Source organism: Desmodus rotundus, chromosome 3 (genome assembly GCF_022682495.2).
Source record: "Desmodus rotundus isolate HL8 chromosome 3, HLdesRot8A.1, whole genome shotgun sequence".
In the NCBI taxonomy this organism is placed as follows: domain Eukaryota; kingdom Metazoa; phylum Chordata; class Mammalia; order Chiroptera; family Phyllostomidae; genus Desmodus; species Desmodus rotundus.
This window is the reverse complement of record NC_071389.1, coordinates 148,622,136-148,636,257: the sequence shown is the minus strand read 5'-3', so window position 1 is coordinate 148,636,257 and position 14,122 is coordinate 148,622,136. Positions and strand designations below refer to the sequence as shown.

The following is a 14,122-nucleotide window of genomic DNA, read 5'->3' as shown; positions in this document are numbered from 1 at the left end:
ATTTGAAGATACCTGAGTAGCTGGACATCTTCAAAACTCTGTATTGACCTTCTATATTGATAACATTATGCAAATTGTACTGGTTGAGCAGGAAGTGGCAAGTATGTCAGGTGCCTTGGTAAAACACTTGCTCTCTAGAGAGTAGGATATTGAAAACTTTTTTTCAGAGTTCCCTTCAGAATTAGCCGAAGCGTGTGACTGCTCAGCAGTCCAACTTCTCCTTCTCTCCAATCCTACTTCTTTCCTTTCCTACAAGTGTGGATCCCAAGAGCTCTCACTAATAAATTGTCTGCACTTTAATCTCCACTTTAGAATTCCCTGGAAACTCAAGTCTGTGATTAGGGGAAAAGCTTTACCAAGCAAAAATAAACCAAAAGTAAATTGGGAATTTTTTTTTCCAACACGCAATATGGAACCTTTATTTTTAAGGTGATTTCTGTACATCTGGAGTATGAGAGTAATGCTTTTACAAACGGAACTGATTACTAGAAGAAACAGTGACAAAACCAAACTGGTATTTCATGTGAATCTATGAGTTTAATCTTTAAATCCAGCCAAGAAGTTTATTACAATCTCTTTCAGCTTTGCATCTGACTGTTCTGAGGTCTTTCTGTCAGCTTTGATAGTGCCCAACAGGGCTTGGTGTTGGCTGACAACATGAGACAGAAAAGCATTCTCAAGCTTTGTGGTCTCACTGGGCTCCAGTTTAACAAGATAACCCCACACAGCATAAATAACAGCCACTTGTTCTTCAATAGCCATGGGGGAATACTGTACTTGCTTCAGCAACTCCGTCAGATGCACACCGAAATTCAGGAGTTGCTAAGTGGCAGCATCGAGATCAGAACCAAACTGAACAAAAGCAACAACCTCAAGATACTGAGCCAATTCCAGCTTCATGGTACCTGCCATGTGCTTCATGGCCCTGGTTTGGGCAGCATGTCCAACATGGGATACAGACAAACCAATATTAAGGGTAAGGCCAATGTCTTGGTAGAGCAATTTTGTTTCCAAGAAGATCTGTCTGTTAGTGATAGAAATGACATTTATTGGAATGTAAGCAGACACATCGCCAGCTTGTGTTTCTCTGACTGGTAAAGCAGTCATGGAGCCACCACCAAAAGCATCATTCATTTGGCTGCTCTCTCTAGCAGATGGGAGTGTAGGTAGAACACATCACCGGGATGGGCCTCACAGCCAGAAGGCCAGTGCAGCAGCAAAGACATCTGATGATAAGCAACAGCCTGTTTGAATAAGCTGTCATAGGTGATCAAAGCATGTTTGCCATTACCCCTAAAATATTCTCCCATAGAACAGCCAGAATAAGGAGCCAGGTATGAAGTGGGGCAGCATCAGAAGCAGTAGCTGACACCACAATGGTGTGCACTCCATGGCATCGGCATCTGTAAGTCTCTTCACCAACTGGGCAACAGTGGCTCTCTTCGGACCAATAGCAATGTAGATGCAGTATAGCATCTTCCATCAGTTCCATCATTGAAACATTTCTGGTTAATGATTGTGTCAATAGCAATTGATGTTTTGCTGGTCTGCATTGGTTCCCACAGAGATTTTAGGAATGATCCCAGGGGCTTTAGGCCAACTTGCTTACCAGTCTTGGAACCAATTGGACCCTTTCCACCAATGGCATTACCAAGGGCATCTACTACATAATCCAACAGCTCCTCGCCAATGGGAACATCCACAATGGCTCCTGTTTGCTTCAAAGTATCTCCTTCCTTAATTAGTTTATCATTTCCAAACACCACAACACCACCATTGTCAAGTTCCAGGTTCAGAGACATACCCTTTAAGCCTGAAGAAAATGCTACCATTTCTTCTGCTTGAACATTCCTCAGCCCATGGGCAATACCATCACCAATACGTAAGACGTGCCCAATCTCTTCAAGGTCAACAGAGGTATCCGCTCCAAGAATAAGCTCTTCAAGGATAGAGGACATTTCGGCAGCGCCAGCCTTTGAAGATGAGTGTTAGAGGCATGGAGATTCCTTGCAGCAATGAAGGATGATCCCAAAACATTTTTGGAGACCAGCCCAGCTCGCCAAGGGAGGGCACGGGCCAGGGCCCCAGAGACGTGTACAGACAGCATTTTTGCAGCTTCTCAGGGGTTCCTCTGCAGCTGCAGTCTACAGACTGACTAGGACCTGGGATTTTAATATGTGATAAAATTCAAGGCAAAAAAAATATGGGACAAAATACAGTGTTACATAATAATAAAATAAGTAAAGGGCAAGAAAATATAACCATCATAAATGTGCTTGGCAATATAAGCAAAATAGCTAACTCAATAAAGTTAACTTACTATTTATACAGTAATTTATAGTAATACATACATATACTCATATAGCGATATATGAATAGTAATAGTTAACTTTATTGGGTACTTTCTATGTGCCAGGAATGCTCCCCAGGCTTCACATGTATTAACTCATACTCTTCACTACAATCCTATGAGAAAGTACAATTATTCTCCCCATCTATGGTTATAAAAATCAATCAATAAATTTAGGAAAGAAAAAATCAACTTGAAACTGGAAATATTTACATAACTCTCTTAGAAACAAATTAATCAAGCTTTCAAATAATAGGAGATCCAGAAGATCTGAAATAATATAATTAATAACCCTGATATATTCTATATGGAGAATTCTCCATCTAACAAACAGATAATACACTTTCTCTAGTACAGGTGAAACATTTACAAAAAATTACTTTATAATGTTACAAAGGAAGCCTTAATACCACATTTGAAGAATTAATATTACAGCCTATGTTCTATGACTTAATGCAATAACATGAGAAATTACTAATTAAAAGATAAAAGATAGCCCTGGCTAGGGTGGCTCAGTGGATTGGGTGCTGGCCTGTGAACCAAAGTGTCACCAGTTTGATTCCCAGTCAGGGCACATGCTTGGGTTGCAGGCCAGGTCCCCAATGGAGGGGGCACACGAGAGGCAACCACACATTGATGTTTCTCTCCCTCTCTCTTCCTCCCTTCCTTTGTCTCTAAAAATAAATAAGTAAAATTTAAAATAAAATAGAAGATAAAAGGTAGCCTCTCTCTCTCCCCCTCCCTCCCTTCATAAGAAGACAGCCATCTGAAATCCAGGAAAAGAATCTCACCAGAACCCAACCATGCCAGCACCCTGGTCTTGGATTTCCAGCCTTCAGAACTGAGAGAAATAAATGCCTGTTGAAGTAAACCTCCCACTCCCCCAAAATATAGCTTCTTAAATCCCCAAATGTTGGGAAACTAAACTATTAGTAGCATACTATTAGTAAACCTTGAATTAAAAAACTAAATAAAAGTTTGTCAAATTTTCTAGGGTATAACTAAAAGCTTTAATTAAAGATGTAGAATATGAAATACATTAGAAACAAAAAAGTTCAAGAATGAATCAAAGAATAAAACTGGAGATTTTGACATACCCTCTCAGAAACTGATGCATCATGCAAATAAACACTAAGCTATAACAGAGAAGATCTTGAAGGATATAGTTAACAGGCCAAAGCTATTAGAAATATGAAGAAGAAGAATAAAGTAAAAGAAAGAATATTAAAGAGAAGAAACAAAGAGAACTCTAGCTAGAGTGCTACAGACACACACACACACACACACACACAAAGCCTCCAACCCAAAACAACAATGACCGAATAGACAAAATACAGAATGAAAACGGGACACAGATACAACACAGGGACACAACAGATTTTTTAAAAATAACAGTATTGTCCTCCTTGGTGTGGATTGAGCGCCGGCCTGCGAACAGCAAATTTGCCAGTTTGATCCCTGGTCAGGGCCCAAGCCTGGGTTGCGGGCCAGGTCCCCAGTAGGGGGCGTGTGAGAGGTACCCAGTTGATGTTTCTCTTGCACATCAATGTTTCTTTCTCTTTCTCCCTTCCCCTTTCCCTGTAAAAATAAATAAAATCTTTTAAAAATAATTTAAAACATAACAGTATTATTAATAACTATATACTAATGAATTTATAAACCTCGATTTCTGAGAAAATATAAACAGCAAAGTGGATCAAGAAAAAATTCAAAACTTGAAAACACTAACAGGCATTAAAGAAATTAAAATGTTGCCCTAGCTGGTGTAGCTCAGTGGATTGATCTCTGGCTGCAAACCAAAGGGTCGCTGGTTTGATTCCCAGTCAGGGCACATGCCTGGGTTGCAGGCCAGGTCCCCTGTGGGGGCCATGTGAGAGGCAACCACACATAGATCTTTCTCTCCCTCTCTTTCTCCCTCCCTTCCCCTCTCTCTAAATAAATAAATAAAATCTTTAAAAAAAGAAATTAAAATGTTAATAAAATAATTCTACCTTAAAATCTTTAAAAATTTTTTTTATTTATTTTTAGAGAGGGGAAGGGAGGGAGAAAGACAGGGAGAGAAGCATCAGTGTGTGGTTGCCTCTTACATGTCCCCTACTGGGGACCTGGCCTATAACCCAGGCATGTGTCCTGACTGGGAATTGAGCTGGTGATCCTTTGCTTCGCAGGCTAGCACTCAATCCACTGAGCCATACCAGCCAGGGCCCTACCTTAACGTCTTGATCCAGATGATTTCACAGATATGTTCTACTGAGTTTAGTCAAGTTATAGAAATCAGCATCCATTCTAGAATGGTTTCTTACTTCTTCTGCAAGTTAAAAAAAAAATTTATTGATTGATTGGTTTTAGAGAGAGAGACACACATCGATTTGTTGTTCCACTTATTTATACATTCATTGGTTGACTCTTATATGTGCCCTGACCAGGGATTGAACCCACAACCTTGGCATATCAGGATGATGGTCTAACCCACTGAACTACCAGGACAGGGCTCATGCAAGTTTTTCAGAAGCTAGGAAAAAAGTGTGTAGATAATTATTTTTAATACACTGTTTGATTAGTATTTTACTTAGGATATTTGTATATACATCTATAAGTGAAATGAAATAATAACATTCATTTTATGCATTTTCATTATCTAGTTTTAGAATCATAACTATTATTGATTGGATAATATTGTTGGCTATAGCCAGAAATCTTTTGTAACATTCTTACTTGTTCTAATTGTGTATGTATGTGTGTTTTTGTTTTTTGCATTAAATACACTTGCAGAGGTTATGTTTTATGAAACTTACTTGACATATAACTTTTATTTTATCTAAGCATTTATGTCAAGGTCCAGTTCAAAGGATTCTGTATGTAAAACACCTCCCCTGACGTTTTCTCCCCTAAAAATAAATACAAATATCCATTTTTACTATGTAGTACTAGAATTTTTTTTAGTATCAACGATCTACTATTTTCAACAAGCGGCACTAGAACTACTAGACATACACATCCTGGGGTGGGGCAGGGGAGGTTACGGTCAGGAGGAAGGAGGGATTACCAAAGGGTAAGAGGAAATTTTCCTGGGTCATAGATATGTTCATTATCTTGATTGGGTTACATACCTTTGTCAAAACTCCTCAAATCGTAGACTTTAATGATGTGCAGTTTATTTTATATCTGTTATACCTCAATAAATGTGCTACAAGACTGGGGAAGAAAGTCTTTAAAAATATCAAGATCAACCCTGGCCAGTGTGGCTCTGTTGGGCGTCGTCTTGCAGATCCAAAAGTTGTGGGTTTGATTCCCGGTCGGGGCGTGTGCACAGGGCAATTGATCTATGTTTCTCTCTCACATCAGTGTTTTTCTACCCCTCTTTCTCCTCTCTCTGGAATTAATGAAAGAAAAATTCAGGGTTGGTGAACACCTGGACATTCAGGGAAAAGTGGTATGCTCAGAGACGGCAGGAGAACTCTGTGTCCTTCCTCCATAACTTGCCCTATGCATGCATCTCTTACAGCTAGCTGTTCCCAAGTTGTATTTTTATAATTAACTGGCAATCTAGTTAAGTTCAATTTTCCACTGTGTTCTGTGAGTTTCTCTAGCAAATTAATCAAACGTGAAGAGGAGGTCATTGGAAGCCAACCTCTAGCTGGTAAATCAGAAGCACAGGTGGTACCTGGACCAGCAGGTGAAAGGAGGTAGGGGACACGGTCCTGTAAGGATCCGACACTCTATCTGGCTAGATAATGTCAGAATTGAGTTGAAGCGTGGGACCCTCAGCAGGTGTTGGAGAATTGTTTGGTGTGTGGAAAACCCCACACATGCAACTGGTGGCCAGGATCTTGGTCCCACATGATATTTTAATGCCACAGATATACTCTGTGTTTGTTTACTGTATATTATACATATGGTAAATAGGGGTGTGTGTTTGTACACCATATGTACGATTTTTGTCTCCTCAGGGTCACAATCATTTCCATGGAGAATGCCTCGTTCTTTCACGATTTGTGGACACTTGCTATGTGTAGGCTGCCCCCCCTTGCCTGGTGTGTGGAGCTCTAGGCAGCCTCTTTTTGCGTACAAGACCAAGGGTCTTGGCCAGCTGCGGCAACATTTCCCACCTTGCAGGCAATGGTTAAGAACCTCGGGTTACCCTCAGCACAGTGGCCGCTGCTGGAAGAGCTGAGACTTCAAATCAGGAGACCGAGAGGCAGTCACTCTCTCTCTCAGCACCTATTTCCCACCTTAACGTAAATTGGCACTTTCAAAGAAAAAACATGCTCTCAGTCTAAGGTGCGGATGAAAAAAAGAGTTCTATGGAGAGTAACCTCACAGGGTGATCTGATCATAAATTCCCAGTTGGGCAGGTCATAGTGGGGAGTCACAACCTAGGCACAAAACTTTTTGGTAAAAGGCTTATCTTTGCCTAAAGCAAGCCCTGTGCATTGTTTCTAGCATCTAGGTGAACTCACCTTTGAAATAAACTGTAACCACCCTCAGAGCTCATGATCTCATTAATGACCCCGCAATCCAATCCATGTCTTTATCCCACCTCCCTGTAACCTTCCTTACATTCCCTCCTTGTTTCAAATGCATATAAGAAGCTGCAAATCTGTTTTTCTCTGGAGCATTTGCACTTACTCCCCTGCATAGGTTGTTAGTTTGGTTCAAACAAATTCTAATAACAATTCAAAAAAAGATTCACAAACCATAAGTAAAATTGACTAATTAGATTATACCAAAATTAAGGATTTCTATTCAATAAACAAGACTATATTGACAAAGTTAATGATGCAAGTTGGCAAGAGATATTTGCAATGTCTAAAACCAATAAAGAGGGGAACATCTGAGATCTTGCTCCCCAGAATATGTTGTCACTTTAGCTCAAATAAACTCTTGCAAAATGAAAGGTTTAGGCTCTGCCGAGGAAGAAATGCCAATCAGCCACAAAATTAGGCAGTACAGAGATTTATTGGGGTTTGCGCACCCGGGCGAGGTTCCCTGGTCCACAGAGCGGGCCGAGGAAGGCCCGGCGGAAGCAAGGAATACGGCAGGGTTTTATGCACCAAATTCTGGTTGGCTCTCTTCCTGGGGGCTAGGGATTGGTTTCCTTGAACAAAGCGGCAATCTATCATTGGTGGTTCCCTGGTTTGACGTCAGCCGTCTCTTCCGGGTTGTAGTTCGGCTGCCATTTTGTCCTACTCCGCCCATCCTGACACAAAAATTCTAAAATAAATAAAAATAAAACCAACAAAGGACTAATATTTGACACAACGAACTGCTGCAAATTAATATAAAAATATGGGAATCCCTATAGGAAAATTGGCAAAGGAAAATGAATAGGGAATGCATTAAAGAGATAAAATAGAAGAAAAAATTGAGATGCTCAAACATATGAATAGTTATAGAAATATATTCATTATGTTTTGAAATTGCAGTGTGAGGTGGATATAAAGTTAAAAGGAACAGTTTCCTTTTAAACCAATGGTAGCCCTCTGGCTTGTGTGGTTCAGTGGATTAAACTCTGGCCTGCAAACCAAAATGTCTCAGGTTTGATTCCCAGTCAGGGCACAAGCCTGCGTTGCAGGCCAGGTCCCTGCCTGGGGGTGTGTGAGAGGCAACAGATCAATGTTTCTCTCAATCACATCAATGTTCCTCTTCCTCTCTTCCTCTCTCCCTTCCCCTCTCTCTAAAACATAAATATATAAAATCTTAAAAAAAAAATAAAAGAATGGTGTAAGACTATCTTTGGAGTTGCTTTTATTTTTAATTGAATGGTACACTAATAAATGAGAGTTTGAAATTAGACATATTTTATGTTTTACATATAGATTTCAAGACATTTGCTAATTTTGTGGTTTCATGTGACTAGTTTCCAAAGGTTACAGATAGTAATTTTAAAAATCAAAAATGGAAAATGTATCAAAATATTTTAAATTCATGGCAAAATTGAAAAAAAAAGTGGAAACTTGAACAATGTCAAGTATTGGTGAGGAAGTTGGGATACAGAAATCCCACCATTGAGTGGAGCTCACATGCACAAATTATCGTAGAACCAAAGGAGGTATGTACAAAGGTATTTATTGCTCTTGCAGCATCGCTGCGGTAGTCAGAAGCTAGGGCCAATTATCAGACTAGGAGTCCACGTGCTAGAACACCTTGCAGCAGTTAGAGGCAAAGGACTAGAAGGTCATAAGGGTCAGAGAAAATTTGTTTTGTTTTGTCTTTTCCTTTTATTTCAAAATCAGTTCACCTTTATTAAGGGTTTACAAGGGTGCCCTGACCGAGAATTGAACCCTCAACCTTTTGGGTTACAGGAGGACGGTACAACCAACTGAACCACACCAGCCAGGGCTTGTTGTATTTTTTTTAATGGCAGATATTATAGCACATTTGTATGTTAGTGGGAGTGATCCAGTACAGAGAAAATTTGATAATATAGGAAAGAGGGACAATACAGGAGAAAGGCAAGAAGAAATGGACTGTGGTGTAGAACCAGAGGGTGGGGTGGGGGCAGGGGCAGGAATGAGGGAATGAGAGTTGGCTTAACTAGCAGCCAGGACAATTCATTGTAACAAGATGGAAGTCAGAGTGTGTAAGTGAGGATGGAGGAAAATTGGCCAGATTGGTGGTAGCAAGATAGGGTGTCTTCTTCTGGTTACTTCTATTTTCACAGTAAAATAAGAACCAAAGTCATCAGTTAAGTGTAAGGAAAGATAAAGGAATAGCTGGATAGCTGCAGAAAACTTTTGTAAATAAAGCCTCCCTTCCTTTATTTACTCAGTCAGGGTCGCACCAAACAGAGATGACCCCTTGTCAGCTTTATTCAGTGTTTATATCCCTGATGCTCTTAGCTTGATGTTTCTCCACACATTGGAGAATGGATACCAGCAAACACACCTTGGGATGTAGTTGGGGAGTGGAGGGAGGGGGGCAGGTGTTGATAATAGGAATTAATACAGTTAGCATTCATTGTATACTTCTAAAGTTCCAGCACAACACATTAACTAAGAGCTCCACTCGCCTTTTCTCAATAAATCCAAACAATAACCTTTATAGATACAACTGTTTCAGAATAAAGAATCTAAGGACGGTTTCCTCTGTCAGAATCGGGGCCTTGAACACTAGGTTGAGATGGGTGAATGATAAAATGAAAGACTCCTTATCATGGTATGAGTTCAGTTGTCTGATATGAGTTTGATTCTGAGCAGATGAAGCTCCAGTCTCAATGTGACATAAGAAATCCTAGGCAAAAACCTGAGCCCCTCCTCCTGCTCCACTGTCACCAAGTGGATGACCTTGAAGTCACACACTTCCAGTTCCATAACACGTAGACTGGTATCTGCCTAGCACACATCATTGTTATGTTACGTGAATCATTCTCTAAGTTGTAAGAAACGCTTGCAGATGAAGTGGTTTATGTATGTATATGTTAATGTTTCACTGTTGTTACTACTATTATTAGGATTGTTAGGCCAGTAGTCAGAAGGCCAACTCCCTAGGGCAAAGGTAAGCCTCTAGCAGAAAGCGGGCCCTCTAGGGTGTATATCAATACAGAGGAAGTTTTCTTGGCTTGGAGTGAGAGGCGAAATTTTTCTTCATTAAGACTAAATTGTTCTTGACGTCTTCAGGCTTGAAAACTCTGGAGAAAATAATTCGGTTCTGCGGGCGAGATCAGGAATACCAACTGTGGGGCCTCACTGCCGCCGGTTGGGCACCAGGGGGCGCCAGACGGATACGTCTAGAGGCAGGCGGCGTTTTGGGGCAGCCAGTCACGGTGCACCAGACCGCCTCCGGCCAGGATGCGCCAAGGATCCAGGCCATCGGTGGACGCAGTGTCTGGTGCCCCCTCCTCCGCCTTTCCAGCGCCATCCCGGGCTTGGAAGGCGACTGGGAAGGTGTGGGCACCTGTGGTGGGGACCGTGTTCCCATCTAAGTCCCTAGAAGATGAGCAGAACTCCAGCCGCCCCGACGGCGCGGTCAGACTTGTGTGCAAGGAGAGGCAGCTGTTCTCCCAGGCGGCCGTGGGGGGCAGCAGAGGGGAGGGCGACAGGTGCGGGAGCCCCTCCCGGGGTGGAAGTGGAAAGGCGGGCTTCGGGTCTGTTCCCAGGCTGGAAACCACCCCCGCCCCCCAACCAAATCCCCGGGAGAGGCCGGGCCGGCGCCGGGTCTGGAGGAGGAAGCGGCCGGAGACAGTGCAATTTCACGCGGCCTTGGGGCTCGGGTTCCGCAGCAGGGTAGATGAGTTATGGGGTTTCGAGGGGTTTCCGGGGAAACTAAGGTGACCTGAGCAGGAGGCACTCCCCCCCGAAAAAAAGAAAAAAAAAAAAAACCCACAGAGGAACAATCACATTCAGAGAGAAAAATCCCACAAGTGACCCAACCGGCTAGGGGAGTTGAGTGATTTGGTTAATGGGCGAGGCCAACTTTCCGGGGGCCGGGCTTTGGCGTGCTCTCCCCACCCCCATTACCTTACCTCTCTGCTAGCATTTGGGGGCGTTTGGAATCTTGACCTCCCCTTAGTTCATCTCCCGAATTAAAGTTCGAGTGACCCTTCTCAACTCGCTTGGCCCAGCTGCAGGGCACTAGGCGTGGGGCGCGCTGGCGGCGGGCGTAGGCTCCCGCAGTCCTCTCTCCAGCCTTGCGCCCGCGGGGGCGCGGCCGTGACTCACCCCCTCCCCCTGCGCTCTCCCTGCGCTCCCTCCTTTCCTCCCTCAGACACACACCCCTCCCCTGCCATCCCGCCTCGTACTCTGGCTCCGGCTCCGGTTGCACTTTGCAACTCCTCTGCCGCCGCTACCAGTTCTCCTGCAACCCAGGTGGCTCGGTTTCGATGTCTTAGTCGAGGGCCCGTCCCCCACTCCCAGCCCATTCGGCTGGGCTCTGCTCTACCTCGGCTTGGAGTCATGAGGGCGAACGGTGCTCTGCAGGTGCTGGGCTTCGTTCTCAGCCTGGCCCGGGGCTCCGAGGTGGGCACCTCGCAGTCAGGTAAGTGGCGCCGGAGCACCGTCTGGCTCGGAACCTGGGGCCCCGACCCCAGTGCGCGGAGTCTTGGGGCAGCAACTGGAGATCGGGCGGCGCGAGGCTGAGGTGCTGACCTTGGGTCCGCCGGGACCACCTGGGTGGGGACCGTCAGGCTCGGATTCTCCACATGGTCTCTGCGGGGACGGCATTCCTGGACCACCCGCTCCACCATCTCCCCAGTGCGTCGCTCTCCCGATAGGGCTGATGCCGAAACAGTTCACACTTCTGGGGGCCCTGCAGGGAGAGCAGTTGGGACCTCCATTCTGTAAATGTGAGAGGATTTGGAGGTGAAGATCTTGGAGAAAGGTGGGGGGGTCTTAGTTTGCTCCCCCCACTACAGGGTTCATCAACTTCCAATTTTGTTGTTTTGCCGACAGGGCGGAGCTATGGAAGGGTTGGAGAGGGTTGTTGTTCTCTAGTGTTGGGAAAAACAAGAGCGGCACCTCCTCTTCCTTGGGTGAGCCTGCCTGGGGAGGGATGAGATTAACTAGAGAGCCAAGTCCAGGTGACATCAGGGGAGAGGCCATGCAGAGGCTGACCATCCTCTTTCTCTCAAAATTGTAAACCTGGCTGGTCCCCATCTTCACTAGCCTTCCTTTGTCAAGACCCGGATCAAATCAATGAAAATTCATTGAGCATCTACTATGTACAAGACCATGAGCCAGGAGCTGTAGGGCCAAGGACGTCCCGCCTGTATTTATCACTGTTTGTCTTTTCTCTGCCCAACCTGAGGGCTTGCAGGGCATCTCTCCCATCTTCAGAGCCTCATGTCTGGGGGAGTCCTTCCTAGACTCAGCTTCTCACCCCTACACTGTTTATTGTCTCTGTCTCTAGGACTCTAGAGGAGTCAAATTGCTTTTCTGTTCCTCCTCCCACTCTCATGCCATCTGAGCTCACCCCTTTGGGGTATTCCTGGGACCATGGACACCTGAGGGGTGCTGGTGTTGCTGACATTGTTGATTTCCCCTCCCCCGCCGATCTCAGCTTGGGGTTTAGTACATCCAGGGCCCCTTCCCCAGAGTGGGAGTGGGAGAAACACCTGTGCTTCTCCCACAGTTGCTGGGCCTAAATTTAGACCCTGGGATCTTGAGATGTGAACACTCCCAGCTGGTGGAGGGCGGGGGCCCTGGGGACTAGAGTAGGAGTGACAAAGTGACTATCATTGTCCCGCTCAGACCCTCGGAATCTGCAACTAGGAACCCAAGAGTGTCAGATCCTGGCCACCTTCCCTGAGGGAGCCAGGAGCAGGCATGGTTGGGTCTTTTTACCCTTTATCTGGATCCTGCAGCCTCTGGGCATCCGGCCCTGTCTCAGTCCTTCTATAGCCCCTTTGTCCTGGCTGTGATTGGGGGGGGCGGTGTTGGAGAGGAGGTCTCTGATTGAGAAGGGGCTGGAGATTCTTGCTGTGACCTCCCCCCCCCCCACACACACACTGTGCTCTCTACCACAGTAGGCCTGTGACATTGCCCCTCCCTATGCCCCTGGTCCCCGAGTGCTGAAGGGATTTTTATAATTCCCCTCCCCCAAGCTCCCCGATTCCTCCTCAGAGGTGTTTATACTCTCTTCCCGCCCAGGCCCTTTGCTCCCTGTTTATGTAGTGTGGACTTTATCCTCTGGGTGGCAGAGAACTGGGACCTCTAACACTGTACGCTTCCAAGCACAGACTCAAAGTCTGCGTAATGGGCAGGTGGGATGGATGGGGCAACCTGAAATACTTCCTAGGAAAGAAACCTGAGGAAAGAACGAGTATGGATTTCTGGGCCAGCAGGAGAGCTATGTACACGTTCCTTTGTGTGTGTCACTCGAGTGTGTACACGTACCCCCCCAACTTCCCTGTGTAGAAATCTTGGCTCCTCCCTTATCTGGAGAGAAGGGTTGGGGCCGTGACTTGGAAGAGGGGGTGTCCTGCCAGGAAGGGGGTTGGGGTGGGGCTGTTCCAGAAATGACTAACCTTCCTAGTCTGTTTCTTTTCAACTCAAGGACCCTGGAGTTCCCAGACTCCTCTGGGAACTGCCGGTCTGTTTGTCCCTCTTTGTCTACCCCCTTCCCTTTGTGGGGAGTGATAGGGAATGGGTTCCCTCAAAGGCTAAGTGAGCAGAGTAAGGGTGTCTCTAGGAGGAGGGGCTGGGGCCTCACCAGTCTCCCTCCTTCCATTCCTACTGCCTCCCACTAAAGCTGCCACCGCCTCAGGGAAGGGTGGTTGGAACAGGTGGTATCTCCTCCCCTCACCCTCCCCACAGTCTTTCACTGAGCCAGAGCAAAGATGTAGGGATAGGGCTTTAGGGTCAAGATTTCCTATAGCTCCGATATCCTCCATACTTACAAGGGAAAGTGAACTCCCAAGACCAACTGGCCTCCCGGAGCTCCAGTCTAGGCTCTACCTAATGTCAGGAAGGATCGCTGTGTTAGAAGGCTTTTTAATGAATCTCCTGACAATGACACTGGATGGAAGGCTTAGAATGGGAGAAATCCGCTGCCGTTTCCGTCCAGGCCTCTGCATTTGCTGAAAAATACACTAGCCTGGAAATGGGGCTGGAGTGTGTAGGGATAGGGGAAGGGAGTGAGAAGGGAAGCCAAAGTTTAGGAAGGGGTGTGTGGGGTAGGCAACCAGCTCCTTGTCTTGCAGTTTTAAAGACAAAGCTCACATTGACCCCCAACACCACCATCAGAGCTCCCCCTTCTAGTGAGATCACTTGTCTGAGCCCAAGGCTTGAGGGTGGAGGGGGTTGCCGCTGAGGACAGGGTGTCTGGGGACAGGGT

The 14,122-nt window shown here is 45.4% G+C and overlaps 1 protein-coding gene and 1 pseudogene across 1 annotated transcript in view; one reads left to right on the top strand and one right to left on the bottom strand.

Annotated features, from left to right (window-relative positions):
* Positions 1–434: 434 nt before the first annotated feature.
* Positions 435–11,369, bottom strand: LOC112319010 (ATP synthase subunit alpha, mitochondrial-like; annotated as a pseudogene).
* The window catches only part of ERBB3 (erb-b2 receptor tyrosine kinase 3), a 17,583-nt gene continuing 14,341 nt past the window's right edge, over positions 10,881–14,122 (top strand). Inside the window, exon 1 of the mRNA XM_024576240.4 lies at positions 10,881–11,326. Within this exon, the coding sequence (XP_024432008.2) occupies positions 11,245–11,326 (82 nt within the window). The 5' untranslated portion in view covers positions 10,881–11,244. The remainder of the gene's footprint in view (positions 11,327–14,122) is intronic.